General features: G+C 40.8%; 2 protein-coding genes across 5 annotated transcripts; one reads left to right on the top strand and one right to left on the bottom strand.

Moving 5' to 3' along the window:
- The first annotated feature begins 224 nt into the window (after positions 1–224).
- On the top strand, positions 225–6,476 carry fxyd5 (FXYD domain containing ion transport regulator 5). Of its 4 annotated transcripts, none has more exons than XM_086112826.1 (10): positions 225–361; positions 1,939–1,984; positions 2,517–2,558; positions 2,662–2,781; positions 2,930–2,980; positions 3,752–3,823; positions 4,150–4,179; positions 5,645–5,719; positions 5,797–5,842; positions 6,218–6,476. In XM_086112826.1, the coding sequence occupies exons 1-10, from the start codon at positions 305–307 to the stop codon at positions 6,258–6,260; spliced, it is 582 nt and encodes a 193-aa protein (XP_085968952.1). In that variant the 5' UTR covers positions 225–304; the 3' UTR covers positions 6,261–6,476. The 4 variants fall into 4 exon arrangements, with proteins under 4 accessions (XP_085968952.1, XP_085968951.1, XP_085968953.1 ...); XM_086112825.1 differs by having other exon boundaries at positions 3,749–3,823; XM_086112827.1 differs by lacking the exon at positions 6,218–6,476 and adding an exon at positions 5,955–6,211 and having other exon boundaries at positions 3,749–3,823.
- A 158-nt stretch (positions 6,477–6,634) lies between these two features.
- On the bottom strand, positions 6,635–18,172 carry LOC147203606 (uncharacterized). The gene is made up of 8 exons (XM_086112829.1): positions 18,026–18,172; positions 14,350–14,404; positions 13,333–13,368; positions 12,520–12,552; positions 11,279–11,353; positions 11,088–11,156; positions 10,858–10,900; positions 6,635–8,349 (listed from the first exon to the last, which is right to left on the bottom strand). The coding sequence occupies exons 1-8, from the start codon at positions 18,155–18,157 to the stop codon at positions 8,304–8,306; spliced, it is 489 nt and encodes a 162-aa protein (XP_085968955.1). The 5' UTR covers positions 18,158–18,172; the 3' UTR covers positions 6,635–8,303.
- Positions 18,173–18,438: the final 266 nt, after the last annotated feature.

The raw sequence follows: 18,438 nt of genomic DNA, 5'->3' as shown, positions 1-18,438 counted from the left end.
ACATGTCTACCTCATATTTCCTGCCAAATGGGACTGTACTGTTGTTCGGTAAATTGAACAATAGTTGTTTACTGAAATTCTTGCACATTCATGCACACGTGAAAACAATGATCTATGTTGTTGTGACCGCTGGAGTGATGAAGAGTGAGCGAGTGGAAGTGGATGTGTCGTTGGGGGGAGTGATCGAATGAGACAGAGTTGACATGCCTGGATGAGGAAGTCGTGACAGTGAACACGTGGGTGTGGCTGCTTGGCCGTTACCTCATCAGCCTCTCTGAATGAGGAAGAAAAAGCCTCGTGGTTTATGAGGATGAAGAGGATGAAGCTTTGGCGCGGGCTGCCTCACACAATGGACACAAAGGTAGGCACGATAGCCTCCGCTGGATGATTTGAAAGGCCTGTTTTGGTGAAGGGCAATTGATAGCGGATGACAGACCGAGAGACATGAGCAGGCAGATGGAGATGTGACAAACAGGCGGGTCATGAGGGGGTAGAAGCCTTTTGGGCCCTGAGGGGAACAGGCCTCAGCGTTGACATATGCTATGCAGTGAGATGAAGATTGGCATGACCTGCTAATGTGAGCTGTCACTGCTCATGGCAGCCTCGATGCTCACCTGTCACACTCTTCCAAGCCTGGAGGACGAGCTGCCACCAGGTTAGGTCAAAGATTCATTTTCTCTTGGGGGAGAAATGCTGATATAAAGCGACACTGAGGAATAAAACCTCCAGCTAGCCCTGTTTTTTGCCTCCTCCTTGGTCTACACACCTGCTGGAATAAAAGACCAAGACCTGCTCTAGTGGCTTTGGCTCATTTACGAGGGAGGAATCCATACTGTGTGTAAGTCAGCAAGTAAAGGATTTCCGCTAACTTACAAACAAAAATGTTGACACGTTGTCCAATTCCACATTTTAATTGGTGACAGGTCTACAATTGAAACGCATTCTGAAGTTTGATCGATACAAAGTTTGTCTCAGAATAGTGTGGGAGTATTGTGAACATAATTTGCAGCCTCCACAGTACTTTATTTTTTCTTCCAGAAATAAATGAAAGGGTTTGCTATGATGTGCGCATCTTTTAAAACAATGATATTTAACGCAAAGAGCAGCTGCGTGCTACTTAGTGACAGAAGTGTGGGGGATGTTGCTTCAAAGAGGAAGTAGAGGTGCCAAACGTGGCATAGCTCGCAATGCAGACTTCCTGTCTGTGTTGTCAAATAAGCCTCCATGGAGTAAGTGCACCCACTTTAACAGTCCAAGCCCTATTTTACCCCGCTCTGTACATATACACGATACCATGTGAGTCATCTATGATTTGTATTGTTTTTTTGTACAGTGTAACCATAGCAACCATCAATGACAACATAATATAAATCATGAATGTCAACTTCCATGATCCTTGCTAAAATTTGGACCGAAATGTCAAATTGTCATGTGTAATGAAAAAAACGTTGACATTTTGCAATAATCTTGTTACGCTGATTACACTCACTTGATCAATAATTTAACAAACAACAAACAAATAGTTGAGTGATTTCAAAACAAGCAAACCATAATTTTTTGTGTGTGTGTACAAGTAATAATACGATGTGATGATTTAACATTTATTCGGTCTCACTGTCGTAACGGCCCTCCGAGGGAAGATGTAACGCCAAAGTGGCCCGCGACAAAAATCGTTTGACGCCGCTGCCCTAATGAGTACAAGCGTTATAGATCACGGGTCAAAATGTACCAATGTATAATAGACTGCCATTTTTAAATACAAAGTGACACCTTGTTTTGTTGAGATTTTTTTTCTTGTGTTGGTGGGCTAATTGTACAAATAGTAGCTTGCAATCTTAAATCATCACATTGTGATACCTTAATATGGTGCTTAACAGTTTTCTACGAAATTTGTCGCTGTTGTTTCACACCACTTCCAAATGTTTTGTTTTATTTTAGATTTACTTGGCTTCTCTGGTGTTTATGCTGTCTGCATTGTTAAATGGTAAGTGACACAATTTTCTGCATTGTAAATGTTACTAGGATGGAGTTGACCCAAGTATTATACAGTTCACTTTTTGCTCTTGCCTGGTCTTTGCTGAGCTGTGATTGGCCAGTGAGCATTTCGGGGATGTGGCTGACTGAAACAATTAAAATAGCCGCAGATCATGCAAAGTTGTTGAAAATGCAGCTTAAGTGCAAGAAATTAGAAATATTTGAAAGAGGTTTGATGGCAATTGAAAGGTGCTGAGAGTCTGAGTGGGTAAACAACAACAATGGGGCACTGTGGTCACTGGAGCTTTCATGAGAGCCAAGTCTGTGTACTGTAACTACACCGCACTCACAAGACCATTACTTTGACATACTGTGAGGCCTCTCCGCTCGGCATGGCTAGACTCGTTGTCACGTGGGTGCCGGGACAACAGACATTGTGTGAGGCGGTCACAGCTCTGTGCTTTGTTCTTCCACTCCACTCCACTACAACTGCGGCTTGTTATCAAACACCATTATTACTATTATATGTCTTCTCTACGCAGTGTCAAAGGCCATCACAGCTGAACCTTTCACTCCAACATCTGGTCTGTTCATTTTTAGCTCCGGCTCCTATCATTTTCTCTGTTAATGGCATTGTGATTTATTGTAAAAAAATAAATAAATAAATAAATTACCTTGGTGTAACAGGAAAGGGACAGGAGCCCACGAGTATTGCTGACCCTTTAGTGATCAATGTTAACCAGAGCATCATCATCATCAGTTCCATCAACATCAGCACCACCAAAACAGAAACCAGCACCCCGACAGGTACGGTATTTGGATGTGATATTAGACATATTAGATTTAAAGTCCAAAAGCAATAAACATCTCTCCATCCATCCACCCATCCATCCATCTAGCTATCGATTATTATTTAACCGGATGTGACTTATCGTGAAGCTTTGTGTTGCTGTAGTTTCCAGTGAGGGGACAACAGAGCGCCTCAGTGAGCTGACTTCTACGCCAGGTAATAGTCTCCACCCTGGAGGTTGCTGATGTGTTTGGAGCACCCAGCTGGTGAAGTTATTGAGTTTGTCATAAATATAGTAGATCATAGTAGTGGGGGCAAGGGCAAGGGTGTAAAATGAACCATGTGGTCATTCTGTTCAAGGGAACAATAATGGAACTAGAGTGAGTGAGTGTGTGTCAGCCATTTAGGTCTGCTAATAAGTTCTTAGATCGAAAGCCTTTATTGTCATTGCATGGTGCAAATATCACAAATTTAATATCATTAAAATATATTTCATTCCTTTTTGTTCCCCTTCTAAGTATAGTTTTAAAATTAGGACCTGTTGCTTGTAAATTTACCACTTTTCCATAATTGCAACTCCATTTTTGGAATTGTGAACATTTTTTAAAATGACCTTGATCTTTTTGCATTTTGTGTTTCATTCAACAAACCTGCAGTTTCGGTAGCTTTTAATGTAGTTAGTCTAATGCAGGGCTCACCAAAGTGGGTATATTTAGTATGATGAAGTATTAAACCATTCTACTGACAAGTATTGCATGAGCTCATGTATTAGTATACTCATAAAGAAAAAATGCATTTAGAATTGACATTTTAACCGCATTGAGATTTGACTACGAACATGAACTTTTTATAAACGGGTGTTTCAAATGGCAAACATAGCCAAACTTATCAAATGTATTCTGAAACATGAACCACGAAGAAAATATGTATAGTATAATGTATTGTTTTTTGTTGCCCCCCCCCCTCCCCTCTCCCCGATGACAGCAGCAGCAATATCCTCCTCCCCAGCCACCCCGAACACAACCACCAAAAACGAGACCTATCAAGAGCTTGCCTGGGGTAACCAAACATTTTCCTACTCCATCGGCACATTAAATGCCCTGGGCGTCTACATTTTTATTGTTATCTCTGGCAGGCTGACAATGTCACTATTCCCAGCCTTCTAAACAAAACTCACGGCAGACTGGAGGAACAGAGCACCTCAGTTCCTGTCTTGCCGGCAGATTCATGCTCGATTGTATCTTTTGCGAGAGGAGATAAGATGTCGGTGATACACCGTCATCAAATGTGTCAGCAGGGCTACGAGATGTGTCGCCTCCAGTTGGCTCTCCAGAATGTGTTTCCTGTTTGCCGCCTTCTAACTTATTTCTCCACTTTTACTGTAGATCCAACTTGGGATCAAGCTTTCACATATGGTAAGATTTTTTCATCCTGCTCTACTCTGTGGAGTTTACTTGTTCTCCCCGTGCTTGTGTAGGCTTCCTCCCACTTTCCAAAAACATGCATATTTGGTTCAGTGGAGATTGTAATGGACCATGGGTGTGAATGTGGTCTAAGTAGGGGGGGCCGGGGGGGGGGGGCTGCTGGAGCCTACCCCAGCTGTCTTCGGGGGAGTAGGCGGGGGGGCACCCTGAACCGGCTGCCAGCCCGCACACACAGACGAACAACCATCCACGCTCACACTCACACCTAGAGACAATTTAGAGTGTTCAATCAGCATGTTTTGGGAAACTGGAGTACCCGGAGAAAACCCATGCAGGCCCGGGGAGAACATGCACAACTCCACACAGTGAGGCCGGAGGTGGAATTGAACCCGGTACCGCTGCACTATGAGGTCAACGCGCTAACCACTGGACCACCGGGCCGCCTGTGCTGGATGTCATCGTCTCTCATTCGTAAACATGACAACAGCATGGGACAATCACGGAATTGTTGTGGAAATCAATATTAATTTAAGTAATTATTATCATTAGCAAGAAAATATTTTAATAGGATGGATGGATGGATCCCTGACTATGCAGCACAACTATGAAAAAAAGCCCTATGTGCGTTTTGCTTTTCTTTGACTTTTTGCTAGACACGTTCTGATAGAAAGACCAGACTTAACAAGGGGTGAGAGTGGAACACAAAAGCAAATACTGTGCAACCTCAATTTAAAAACAAAAATTCCCATTCTAATTAATGTAAACTGAGTTAATTCCATTTGGCTGGCGAGCAGTCCAGGGTCACCTGGGATAGCCACCACCTCACCTGTTGTTAGTTTGTCACACACGCACACACACACACACCTATTAGTGTTTTTATGTTAAAAAAAAGTTACAAATAAAATCAGTAAATACCCCCCTCGCCCACAAAGGGAAAAAAACTGGAAAACACAAAATACCAGTGGTGCAAGGCAAAATGGCTTCCTGAGATGGGAAGCGGGTCACGAGGAAGATGCCAAAACTTACAGGAGTAAAGATGAAAAACGAAGAGTGTCACTCCCAGTGTGCAGTACAACTTTATTACTTGTGCGAGACCAAATGCAAGACTGCTATCGGCTCCAAAAAAAGGAAAAAAGGGGAACGAGCTAGTGTGCATATAGCGCTAAAGGCCGAGAGCTGATTAGTAATCGCTCCACCCAACTCACTGAGACTCCAAGGTGCACAAAAATTAACACAGGTACGAGCCAGATGGCAGCAAATAATTTGCACAAAACATTACTTAGACAGAACATGGAATACCTTGAGCATAATGAAGACAAGTGCGATAGAGAATGGATGTGGAATATATGAATTGGCAAGAAACATTGTTAGAGAAACAATCTTCCAACACAAATCCGAACTTGGTGTTTTGCCATATGTTGAGTATGACTTTGTCATATGCATTTGTTATTTTTAGATTATTGGTCCCTGCAAGTGACTGGACTGTCCATCGCTGGACTTCTTTTCCTGATCGGCATCATGGTTTTCGGCTGTAAGAATATATTCATCTGTGATCAATTGAAATTGTCATTATTAATTTAAACTTTTTTTCCTCATTTACTTGTGTAGGTGGTAAGGTCTGTCGGCTTCCCAGGTGTCGCAAGAGGTCAACAAAGTAAGAAATGTATTCATTTTTATTGATATACGGTCAAAAGCGTACACTGAAAAAACATTTGCGCAGTGGTTTAAGAAAGGTGTTTTTATTTGTTTGTTTGTTTTTTTTTAAGTAAAATGCAGTTCCATTATGCGTGAAGGCTAGCTGCTTTTATCATAGCCGGGGCTGAGGGCTGAGCAATTCCTATTACACCAGTGGAGAACATCCGACGCACAATCAATCACTTGGGTACAACAGAATGCTGACGAAGACGTTTGCAGTGATTAAATGATCCAAATCATAAGAGTCTTTACTACTACTACCAAAAAAATGGCATGCTTTCAGATGTGTAGTAAATGGTTTGCTAAGATAATCATGCTGTTTTGTGTTTTCCAGGTCATATAGTTTGGAGCAAAGAAAAGGAGATATAGCGTTATGAACTTCATCCTGTCTTGTTATTAGTTGAATTAGGTAGAAGGTTTCTTTTTTTCCAGACAATGAATTGAATTTGTTGAAAATGTCTTTGTCAACCTACAGTAAAAAAAAAACAAATTATTTCCATTTACCCATCTTCATATATGAGAGTCTGACTGGCAATTTTGTACAAAGCATTTCAATTTCATCTGCAATTAAACCTGGAATATTTTAAACCTGACATCTTCACGCTGGTTTGTAAAGGGCCTTTGAATCTCTTCGTGGTTCGACGCTAATGAATATAGCTCAGAGAACCATCCTGAGTGACTGGCACATTACCTCGACATTGCTATGACAACAAATACGATGCGAACGGGTGCGAGAGAAAAACAACACGAGTACATTCCCAAAAACAGATTTAATAACACAATCAATTCTGTTTACTGCTGGACAGCACGTTCTAAATGAGCAAATGATAGAATGTTTTTAACTCCTTTATTAAATGTTGTTTGTAGGATTGTGTACTTAAGTTACTTGTTGGGAAAAAAAACATGGAAATGTTCATACAGAGTGACACATACACAAGTATATATAAATATGGACAATTACCCTCGACTTTTACAACCATATTAGTAAATATTTCACACCAACCAAATGCATTCAACAAGAAGGGCGTTACATGGACTAAGGCCATAATGCAAATATTATGCTCTGTAATTTTGGACATGAAAGACATTCAAGGCTCTAATATTGGACCGAGCTTATGTAATGGCAGTTAAAATAAAAGTGATTCATGTGGAATGATGGGAGTTTGGCCAAATGATGTCTTGCCTGTTCTCCACAAGGCAAGACTTGCCTTTTCTAAAGAAAAGCGTTCAAAGGGGAGTATTTGTATGTTGAAGCAAATGAAATGTTTTGAATATCAATAACTCTATTGTCCCTTTTGAAATGCTGACACGGCGACAAAGTGCGGCAAGGTGTAATGGGAAAGCACAATGGTATCCTATTTGTTTCCAAAGGCACAGTTTAATTCCGTGTTGCCTTTCTCAGAGAGCTTCTCACTCCACGGCGAGCGAAAACTGAAGAGCCGCGCCCCCCGTCCAATTCAATCTACAAAAAGTCACCCCCTCCCCCACCCAAATAACCTACGCTCCGTATTGTTGAAATGAAAGCTTTGCTTCGCAGGGAATAATTGATTTCTGCGAAAACGACAGCAGGGAAACATCACGCTCTGTGTGGATGGAATGGAGGGATTGTTGCTTTGTTCCCCAATCGTCCATTAGGCTTTATTTGATTCATGAGATTTTCACACCCGGCCTTTCCTCGAACGACTGTGAGCCATTAACCTGCCTCCTCGGCAGTCACACGGCTATTTACAAGCTGCACCAGAAGAGAGAATTTTCCAAAACAAAAAGAGAAACGGAAACATCCTCATTCACAGCAGTCAATTAATTTTTTTGCTTTGAGAGCCGGTGTTTGTCCTGACAATTTCCATTGGGGGGTTTAAGAGAATAAGGGGATGGTTGTGTACATTTGATCTTCTATTCCACAGCATGTTGTCAGTCTTACTGGGCCAGTAACAAAAATTGTCGGACAAGCGACCAAGAGAGGCAAGTGTGGACTTTTGGCTGGTTTAGTTTGGATTAGCACAATTAGTCTCAGTCAATTTCACATGGATAGGTTTACTCCATGTGTACCAAATTAAATATTCTTTGGCTGTGCAGATTATTTCTGCTAATAAAACACCATGGGCAGTGCAAAAAAAAAAATCATTTTAAAAAAGCATTAAAACTATTTATTGCCTTTTGATTTAGATTCCCAAAATAGAATCCAATTAATTAGAAGGTTTGAATATGTTCCAAACGTCCTTAAATTAGTTATTTGTTGGGTAGAAACAGCAGGAACACACAAAAAGTATATAACAGCATTACTTATGGATTGATAGACTTAGTAGGAGCAATACACAGAGCTATAAAAGAAGCATAATCCTTGTAATGAGATGATATTGCCTGCTGAGTCGCTCTTGCATGCGTGTGTGTGTGCTCCAGATTCGGTTCTTTTCCAGGAACTAGACTGCCCCTTTCTGGTCCTGCTCGGTAGGTACAGAGTAAATCCTAGTGAGACAAGGGGGGGGTGGGGGGGGGGGGGGGGGTGAAGAGACAGATGAGGTGAGGTGGAGCAAAAACAAACATGTCATCCTCTCGATATTTTCGGCAACTTCTACGTTTAGCAGTAGGAGGAACATCCGAGTGTCGGAACTCAGGAAATGCATGGCTGTCTCAAGCAGCACAGTTCTGACAGGTGCACAGAGGCTGCAGTGCCTCAAAACACAGATCACCCCAGGTGGGTTTGTTGATCCAACAAGCCAGAGGTTGCTGTGTGATTAAGCGTCTTTTCAGCAGTGAGATCAGTCAGCAGCAAACACGGCTAACACACGCACGCACAAAAACACATTGCAGGCCCAGGGGGCAGCCAGTAATCCTGCAGAGGAATTCAACCCTTCAAGCTTGACTTGATTGTCGGCTCAACAAATGCTCCAAGATCGCTGGCATCAAGTTTGAACTTTGGAACCACACATTGACCCAAACTGTGGAGCAAGTATTTATACCCCTCCGAAACAAAAGAAACCCCCTGCTCTGCAGAGTGATACCACAGCACCACATTCAATAAAGTCAGTAAGGAAGGTGGCACGGCATGAAAATTGAAGGTGTATGTATTTTTTCCTACCTTGTTAAATCACTGTCGATACTGTCATTATTGTGAGGCATGATCAGTGTCTTCACATAGATGAATGATCACAAATCAAGAATAAAACCATATAATTAAAGGTCATTTAAAGCTGATTTGTTATTTCAGGCTGGACAATTAAATCAAAATGTAAAAAATAATTTTTAAAAAACAAAAAACGACTAACATACAGAACGCCACAGTGTGTTTACAAGTTCCTGATATTGTCAAAGTACTCTGACTGCACCTTGCTGTTTGCGTATGATTCTGCGTATGAGTCTCTGAGCATGTTTTAAGCTGTTTAAAACACCTTGTTGGAGTTTAGTGTGAAACTAAACACACAACAAAAAGAATTACACTCATTGTATATTTAAATACAAAACATGCTTCAATTTTAAGTCACCACCAGCACGAATAATAAGTAATATCCCATTGACATGCTAACGGAGACATGAGCATTAACTTTGTGAGATATATTCTAGAACGAACCCCAGACGCAATCGCTGGAGAAACACGTACACACAGATAAGATAACACTGCACAAAAGGCCAAAATCCTTCCCAAATCTGTGAAAACGAAGCTCTATTGATCGCAACTTTCTTCTGATGTCATTTTTTAGCGTGCCCATGCACTGCATAATACTGCCCCAAGAAGGTAAAAGGCGCAGGAGCAACCACTATTCATTTTTGTTTATTGTTTTTTAAAATTTCTGTTAGAGTATTAAGTATATGTTTCTTTTACTTTCCAACAAATTTATTTTCTCGTTGTGGCACGAAATCCAATACTCGAGTCCCAAGATTCTGAAAATAACAAAAGATAAAATAAAGATGATAAAGACATAGATAGAGGTAATGCTTATTCAAGGATTCAAAGTGTGCATAGATGCAAGGTATCAAAAGGTGTGGATGTAGAACAATGAAAATGCAAGAAGAGGCTTGCATGTCTCGTGATATTGCATGTCACGAAATTGGGACCCCTTGATTTTCCTTCAAGGTCAATAAAGATTCTACCAAAGCTACCACAACTATTTTTTGGCACAAACATAATTGTTCTGTTTTTCTCAGGATACATCCTCCCATCCCTTAACTGTGAGTATTGCACTGCGTAGTGGTTGGCTACTTCTTTGGCTTAATTCCCAGATACTTTGAGCCCAGCTTTTGAAGGGATCTGTGCATGTGACTGTAACATAACAGCGGGACCATCATATAAAGATCTTGCTTAAAGACACATAGTCTGCTCACAAAAAAATGTACGTGGTTTTGTTCTTTCACACTTGCTGGGCTGGTATGCAAGAGATCCATAAACATGTATACAAGCAATTAAAAGGTCAGTCACAATATGTCTCGGTTATAGTCCTGTGTTGATGGCCGTTATGCTACTTGAATGCTGCAGCCGCACTTTTGTCAGAGGACCATGGATGCTGTACCCTGAAGGTCATCTATCATGAGGTTAGCTGAAGAGCAGGTTAGGGCTTGTTCAATTAGGTCATACCAGCACAGTAGTGCCCATTGTCTTAAGGCTATTGTTTGATGGCTAAGATGGAGAAGCTAACAGTTGGGGAGTGTTGAAATGGTGACGCGTGACAACCTCAGGCTGCGCTGGTAATTGTTTAGCGAGTCCAAACAGGCTCGGAAGGGCGGAACCTGGTTCCATTTTGCCCCCTAAGTGTTTTTCTCAGGTTTTGATGCTGCTGGGTTAGATAACATGGAGCAATTTGGGAAAGGCAGCAGGGAAACTGTTAGCCACCAGACTGGTTCTGGCACGTGCAGTTGGACTTAGAGTAAAAATGGGGCATGGAGTTCTCCATGCAACACTAATATAGTTTGCACCTCCTCTCCATAACAGAATTCTTTCACAGCTAAAAAAGAGCAATAAAATGAAGCTTATGACCTTACCCTTGCTGCTGTTTGTGCATGCGGCGTCTTACAACTATTACAGCTGCAAGAGAGAAATGGAAAATGTCAGAGCTGCAGAAGCCTATTTGTTGAGCTGGTCACAGTTTTAAATGGCACACAAGATTGCAGCCAAGCGTTTTAAGGGGTTCCTGGCAGTGCATTTGTCATCAGTGGACCTGAAACAGCCACAACTTCACATTTCACTCATTGAGATTTGAACACAAACTTACCAACTATTACTGCAACTAAAAGCGCCAACACACTCACAGCGCCAATGATGACAATCAGAGTGAGTTGATCTAAAAGAAGAAATATCAATTCGTGTTTGACGATAAGCAAGTGGTGATAGCTGAGATTCTATGCAATCCTTACATTTTGTCAATTATAAGCACTCGGTTTCAAGCGCTGATTGTTTACTCACCTGTTGTGACCTCTTCTCCCTTGGTTTTATCAACAAATGTGCCTGAATCATTTCTGTCCTGGACCTCTGTCATCTCTGAAAGAAAAGAAATGACTTCATGCCAGCTCAGCAGCACATCGAGAGGACAGCCTAGCTTTTGGTGAAGACCTTTTATTGGTGATGAAAGCAATTCATCAAAGAAAGATGTTTATATCGCCATGGGCTGCAACAGGGAGTTTATGAGAAACACGCTAAATGAGCACATGGAAAATGTTTTTACAGTTGTCAAAGAGATCCATAAACCCAGACCAAATAACAGTGTATAGCGGGCTGAAAGAATGAATAAGGCTTTTAAGTCTGAGACATGAATGCAATTTTTTCTGATCAGAGGGCCTTCACAATGGCTAAAAATGTGTCTTTGCGAAAACAGACAACCTATAAACAGCAGAAAATATTTATTTAGAAGATGAATTTCTTGTCTGAAATGGAGGCTTTATTTTAGATGGGACAGTCATTATGTTATTTGTATTTTGAGTAGTCGATAGAGGTGAGGCAGGCTATGATTTATGGTGAGACAAACTAAACTTATGTTAGATTCATGACCAACACAATACCTCTCGAGCACCACATTCATGTCCATTTGATCATGCTATCCAAAAAAAAAAAAAAAGCCTAAGACAAATGTTCTCACCTTTTTGACAAAGTATATAACACGCCAACAAGAAAGAGACATGTTGGAGTTATTTCCGAAATGAAGTGGGGAGAAATAAGAATATGGGAACATGATAGTGGTAGTGTAACCATGGAAATCGTGTCTATTTCCATGTAGGCGGCTTTGAACAGATTTGTAATTCCATCATATGTCTATCACAGACAAAATGAGGAGTGGCACAGAGAGCTGTGCTGAGGGGATGAGAATGCCACTGTTGATTAGCTGACCTGAGGGCAGGATGGCTGGGATGTCGAAATGTTCATTGGCCTTTTGGCACAATTGTCAAGGCCCCTATACGGAGCTAATTGATTCTATTCAGGATTTAATGGATGATGAGGTGGGGGTGGGAGTGGCAGGGGCTGAATCTGTTCACACATCCCATAGGTCCAGAACAACCTGTACCCAAAGCTTGATGACAATAACTGATGCGGACACAAACCTTCCTGTACTCTCCCTTGGACGTTTGCCATTACACTGTTTGCATTAGTGACGCATACGACGCAAAGTCCTACTTCCACTATTTACTCTTGGGAACTGAAAATCAACTCACCGTTTTCCTCAAAGGAATCCTCGTCATCCTGGCCTGTAGATAAGAGGAGAAAATAGATTCAGATGTGACACTTACATCACAACAGCAAGTCACATGGTATTGTTTTACACGAGGTTGACTTTTATGCGGCCAGCGTGGGATCGATTCCTGTTCAGTGACAGGAGGGGTGCGATGTGAGAGTCTATATGGGCAGCACACGTGTGATTGCCTGGCTACAGAATCAGGGTAGAGTCTGCCTTTCGCCCAGAAAACTAGGATAGACTCCAGCTGATCCTGAATAGCATACGCAGCAGAAAATAGATGGAGAAATTGGATCACAGTTAGCCATTTATCAAAATGTTCTCAATTTAGAAAGTCATGACTGTCGTGTACATTGCGGCTATCAATACACCCTCACAACCTGATAGATACAAGAACTGGCAACAATGACACTCGTACAATGCTGCTTTTACACATTTCATTTAAAACCCACAAATTCAGAAAAAAACACACATATACTGTACACTTACACATATACACACATACAGTATATACACACACACATATATATATTTATATTCAATATGAATTTGAATGAAAAACTGGGGGAAAAGGGGAAACCATTTTTTAAAATTAAAAATATTGAAAAATGAAAAAAAATATCTGTGATCGTGCAAATCCGTTGGTGCCGAACAGGTAAGTGTGTGGGGGTCCACTGTACCATTTAAGAGCGTTCAGTGTACCATCGCAGTCCCTGAGAGCATCCTGACAGCTTTTTTTCCCCCCATGTATTGTTTTCCCAGTAAATATTGTGCAAGGCAATGCATTACATACCATCAAACGTTGATCCTTCAATCTCATCAGAAAAAACTGTGGAGTAGAAGGCATTAATTCACCACACAAGGTTTTTAAATCATGGGTTGGCTCATGAATAATAATTCAGTGACATGCAAACAGGTATACGGTTTAGTGGATATAAAAGGTTTACACGTCCCTCTTCGGATGCCATGTTTTTGCGATATGGGAGGGGAAAAAAGGAAACAATCCATCCATCCATTTTCAAATCCGCTTATCCTCACAAGGGTTGCAAGTGTGTTGGAGCCTATCCCACATCGACGAACAACCAATCGCGCTCACACTCACACCTAGGGATAATTTGAAGTGCCCAGTTTAACCTGCCATCCATGTTTTTGGAATGTGGGAGGAAACCGGAGTACCCGGAGAAAACATTAATTAAAGATAAATCATTTCCATTTTTTTCCATAATGTGATCTATAACCTGTAGAATTAATGAACCATTTTCAATCTTTTAGGGAGTAGAAGTAAGAATTAAGTTAAATAAAAATGGTTGCACAACTGCTTTCGAGCAGGAGTCCGAGGATTTTGTGCTAAAACTGGCTGGTTTTTGGAACTGTTCATAATTCCCTCCACCTTTTATAAAAGGTCCCAATTCCAGACGAAGAAGAAAAAAAGCCCCAAAGCATGATTGCACCACAACCATGCTTCACCCTAGGTATGGTGGGGGTTTTTTTTGGTGATGAGCAGTGTTGAATTTCCACAATATATAATGTTTGTAATTATGGTTAAAAAAACTTGAACCATGGTTTCCTTATAATATAGGTGTGTGGACTTTTTATATTCACTGCACATGGATTTGAGCTTACATTAAGTGTGACTTCCTTGAGACTGATTCCTTTGTGCAAAATAGGCTTTAATGTTATTCTTGCATTGTTTCAGCCTGTGTAAACACCACGTGCAGTACTACATGTAGGTAGATGAGGAAGGCATGCCGGCACACGGAGGCTGATCAGATGTTTATCAGCTGCTTGCGGCATAAAGATGAGAACTCACCAGTGGCAGATGACAGCAGCAGACAGAGGAGCAGCAATCGCATCATCTTCAAATGCTGCCGGGGAGAGAGCAAGAGGAACCAAGTTAAAAATATCTGCTATCATATTGAGCCGTTGATGTGTGGAAAAGAAAAAAAAAAACTTGCGTTTTTGGTTCTATGATGGAAGGCTTCACCCATGCCTATTATTGGTCTTGTTTGGCAAACTGAGAGTCTATACCACGTAAGCAGTCAGTGGAAAATTAAAAAGTCCGACTTGTGTTGTTTATACTGGTCTGAGGTTGTGCACGCAAGGCTACATTGCAACTTGAGGTGCGTGCGAGACGCAGAAAAGGAGAGCCTTATTTCCCACACTGCTCAGCAAAAATCAAGAATTCCGTCACAGTCAGCTACCAGCAAAAGGCTATTTGACATTGTCCCGTCCTTCGTGTCTTATGAGCAACATTTCAATGATTTCGTAACAAAAAAGAATGAGAGGGTGTGTTTTTTTAATGCAATTTGGAGAAGACAAATACATTATCTATCAGAAGAGCAAATATTTACGAGTCAACTGACACACATGCAGTGGAAGCAAATTCCTCATGACAAAAAGGCCAAAAGTAACAGTAACTCTGCACACCACAAAGATGTAAAACACAGCTGTTGTGCGTGCTGCCAACCAAAGCCCCAGCTGTATCCAACACAATACACCGGCTGGTATTTTTAAAAGAGGAAAACATGGGAACGACCTCTCATCCAGTGGAAGTCCCAGGCTAAGCCTTTCTGGTGAGACCAAGTCATTGAGATTTACATGGGATCAGGAACCACTGCTCATTCATGCAAGTAATACAGAAGGAGCTGTCTCACTGACCTTTGTGGCCACTGGTCATTGTTAGCTATACCCATTGTGTTTGGTTTCCTCCGCTGTTAATGACCATGTGGAAAGAACCAACGTTATGCACATTACATCCATCATACAGGCGGCAGTTAGAGGTTGTTGCTCATGAGCACAGGCGGATAAAACGCATTTCACAGAAATTAAATTTGAATTACTTTTGACTGATGAGTTGGTGAATTGAAGTGAAGACGGACAGAAAACGAGAGACAAATAGTCGTACTGTTTTTGAACTCTATTCTTAATTCTACTTTGGGTCTGCCGTGGCAGCCGTCAACTGCTGAATTCCATTTATCTCCTTCGTGGCCCTGCACTCGAATAAGTGCGGAGCAGCCCAGATTATGTGCAAAATTAGAACAGTATCACAAACTATTAGGATGCCCATACTGGAAAATAAAGAACTTAATCACACAACCGATGTCGATTGGAGAGGGTGTGTAATGAGGGCTGTTCTAGCCCCTGGAATAGCTGCAGGAGCTCTCCAAAAGGAAACAACCTAAGAAGCTACAAATAAAAACTGCCTCCAAATTGCTTTTCTGAGTTGCTTTGCCTGAAATAATAAGTGGATCCAATCTAGGGAGTATTTATCAAAGCTTTGCCCCTGTATCAAAATGCTTCCTGATGCATGCGGCATTTTCAAATTGGGTAATCTATTCTTGTACAATTGAACTGTGAATTAATTTACTTTTTAATACAAGGCCATATTTACAACACACATGAACCATTGCTTTGCTTGCGAATAAGAAATACCAGCTGCCTTCAGGACATAATGTAGATTCAAAGATCAGAGAAGCTCAATCGACAAATCATTAAACGAGAGAGCAGTGCTGGAAAAAGAAAATGTGTTGTACCAGTCAGTGCATTTGTAGTTTTGATTCCTTTTGGTTGCCCAGACTAGGGGTCAGGACCTTGATCAGTAAAATGGGTGGATGATTTAAAAATATATATTACATATACAGTATGTATGTATGTATGTATATATATATATTACTAATGCTATATTTTATATTGCACTTATATTGAACTGTGTACAGTTCTTTTCTGAAACATTTATTTTGTGCAATGAAACACTTAGTTTTTTTTCTTCCCCCCGCTCCCCAGTGTGGGACAAATAAAGTTTATCTTATCTATATATATATTTTTTATGGTTTTTTAATGGTTACAATAATATATATATAATTTATGGTTGTGACGTCCACTACAAGTCAACCATTTGTATGTATTCATTTATTTTTATTTCATTTAAAGTCAAGCAGTTTTAGACCAATGAATATCGTAAGTGATGAAGTGCCACAGGTTAAAAAAACAAAAAAACAGGTAAGGTCACTCGAAATATTAAGGCAAATGGATTAAAAACTATGATGCAAGAAAACCTTTGACCCATAGTGTACACGCCATTGCAGTTTTCGTTCAATTATATTATAACCATACTTCATAAAGGAGCCTAATAATGAACCACTACTCATGTAATTTGTTGAGCCACTAGAAGGATACACATACATCCTGTATTGTCTGCGTGTGCGTGAAGATGTAAGTCATTTGAACGGACACCAAGGTGCCTGAACACATCAAACAATAGGTGCACATAAATCCTAGTATTTTATTTTTAAACTTACTATCCAAAACTACGAGATGCTGACTGTCAGGTTCACTCCTCTATTAGGTGGAGAAAAAGCTCCAATGCACTATTTTGAAAAAAAAACAAAAAAAACTGTATCACAGGGATTCAAGTTTTAATCATCCATCAATGAAATTGTTATGTTAAAGTAGTTAACCTACCATGTTGTACTAATCCAAAACATTTGGGATCTAGAATGAGAGCCATGAGGGAGCCAAATGTTTATGAAGACTTTGATGTCAAATAATCAATCCTTCATGGCATCATGCAAAACATCAGCCCACAACATTTATTAGTGTACCTCACGACAGCACTAATCAGAATCAAAGCATTAACACGCAGTAAGAGCGGACACCACACGTAAATAGACAACAAAATAAGAAGACTCCAGCCTTTCCCAACGAAATGCTCATCCGTGCACAGGATCTAACATTAATGTTGGCCCCATCACCCGGTGCCAAATGTGATTGGGGCTTGGTAAATTCACTGATGCTGGCCCAAATTGTGACATAAGATGTTTTGGCCCGACCCCATCATTTTTAACATTACTGTAGTTCACTCTTTCATTCTTTTTTTCAGAGGTTGTGTAAGGTCCTTTAGAGGACTGACTTATCGGGTTCCATTGTACCTTTTGTGAACCCATCACTTTGTGAATGCTAGATTTGACAGGAAACAATAACACAATAATTTTGAGTTTCATGGGGGGAGGCTTGACACAAAATGGAAAACAATGCTTTCACAATGGCTTGAGCTAAATGGTGAAAGATTGACACACAAATGGTCCTTGGGCCATACCCAACTGCAATTCAATAAACATCAGCTCCCAAAAATGTATCCTGTAATCCTGCTTACAGACGGTCAAACAAAAGAGCACCAAAAGATAACCTACACGACTGAGATATGGATAAATGAATAAATAAAGAACTTTTAACAAGAGATAAAGTGGTCCTGTCTGACCTCTGACATTCACAGTGAAGCTGCTGATAATGATTCATAGAATTTATAGCCCAGAATTATAGGCACAAAGGAAATGTTCCGCAGTAACAAACTATCATTTTACCGTGAAAAAGTCAGCTTTATAAAGGAGAGAATGCACGTTTGGCTTGCTTCATTACAGCAAGAAAAAAAGGCAAATTAATTTGAAAGGATTAAGGGGTAAAATAAGCAATGTCTGCAATATACATACCAATAGGGAGAGAGAAGTGAACTGGATGAAGTGCATCCTTGTTATGCCCCTGTGCTGTGTGCCATTAAGAATGACACACTCCCCAAAGCTGCAGGCTGCAGCCCACTTCCTTACAAGAATCCGCTGCTTCATCACTCAAACTCGGGCCAAGGTTTGCTCTCACCTCCTCGGGTGGGAGGGGCGGGAACAAGGGGATTTACACAGCCGATTTACTGGGCGCTGGGTAATTTCGGTACCGCTCATCGTCAATAAATTGATGCCGTGGAAACTACCGCGAGGAGTTTCCTGCCTTTTCGGCAAATAGGTCACCACAACTTCCGGTTACTTTCACAGCAGTGAATCACTATCGTTTGTTGTTGTTGTTGTTTAAAATTTGCAATCATTAAAAAAATAGACTTAGCTGAGGAACAACA

Source organism: Hippocampus guttulatus, chromosome 6 (genome assembly GCF_054856545.1).
Source record: "Hippocampus guttulatus isolate MCC_2025c chromosome 6, RoL_Hgut_1.0, whole genome shotgun sequence".
Lineage (NCBI taxonomy): Eukaryota > Metazoa > Chordata > Actinopteri > Syngnathiformes > Syngnathidae > Hippocampus > Hippocampus guttulatus.
This window is presented reverse-complemented; position numbering and strand designations above follow the sequence as displayed.

Excerpts from the sequence above, each read along its gene's own strand:
- fxyd5 (XM_086112825.1), top strand. The coding sequence starts at position 305 with ATGAGGATGAAGAGGATGAAGCTTTGGCGCGGGCTGCCTCACACAATG. Across the intron at positions 2,782-2,929 it reads AGAAACCAGCACCCCGACAG|TTTCCAGTGAGGGGACAACA; the intron begins GTACGGTATTTG and ends GTGTTGCTGTAG. Across the intron at positions 4,180-5,644 it reads GGATCAAGCTTTCACATATG|ATTATTGGTCCCTGCAAGTG; the intron begins GTAAGATTTTTT and ends TGTTATTTTTAG.
- LOC147203606 (XM_086112829.1), bottom strand. The coding sequence starts at position 18,157 with ATGAAGCAGCGGATTCTTGTAAGGAAGTGGGCTGCAGCCTGCAGCTTT. Across the intron at positions 14,405-18,025 it reads TCACTTCTCTCTCCCTATTG|CATTTGAAGATGATGCGATT; the intron begins GTATGTATATTG and ends TCTCCCCGGCAG. Across the intron at positions 8,350-10,857 it reads ATGCACAAACAGCAGCAAGG|GATTTACTCTGTACCTACCG; the intron begins GTAAGGTCATAA and ends TTGTCTCACTAG.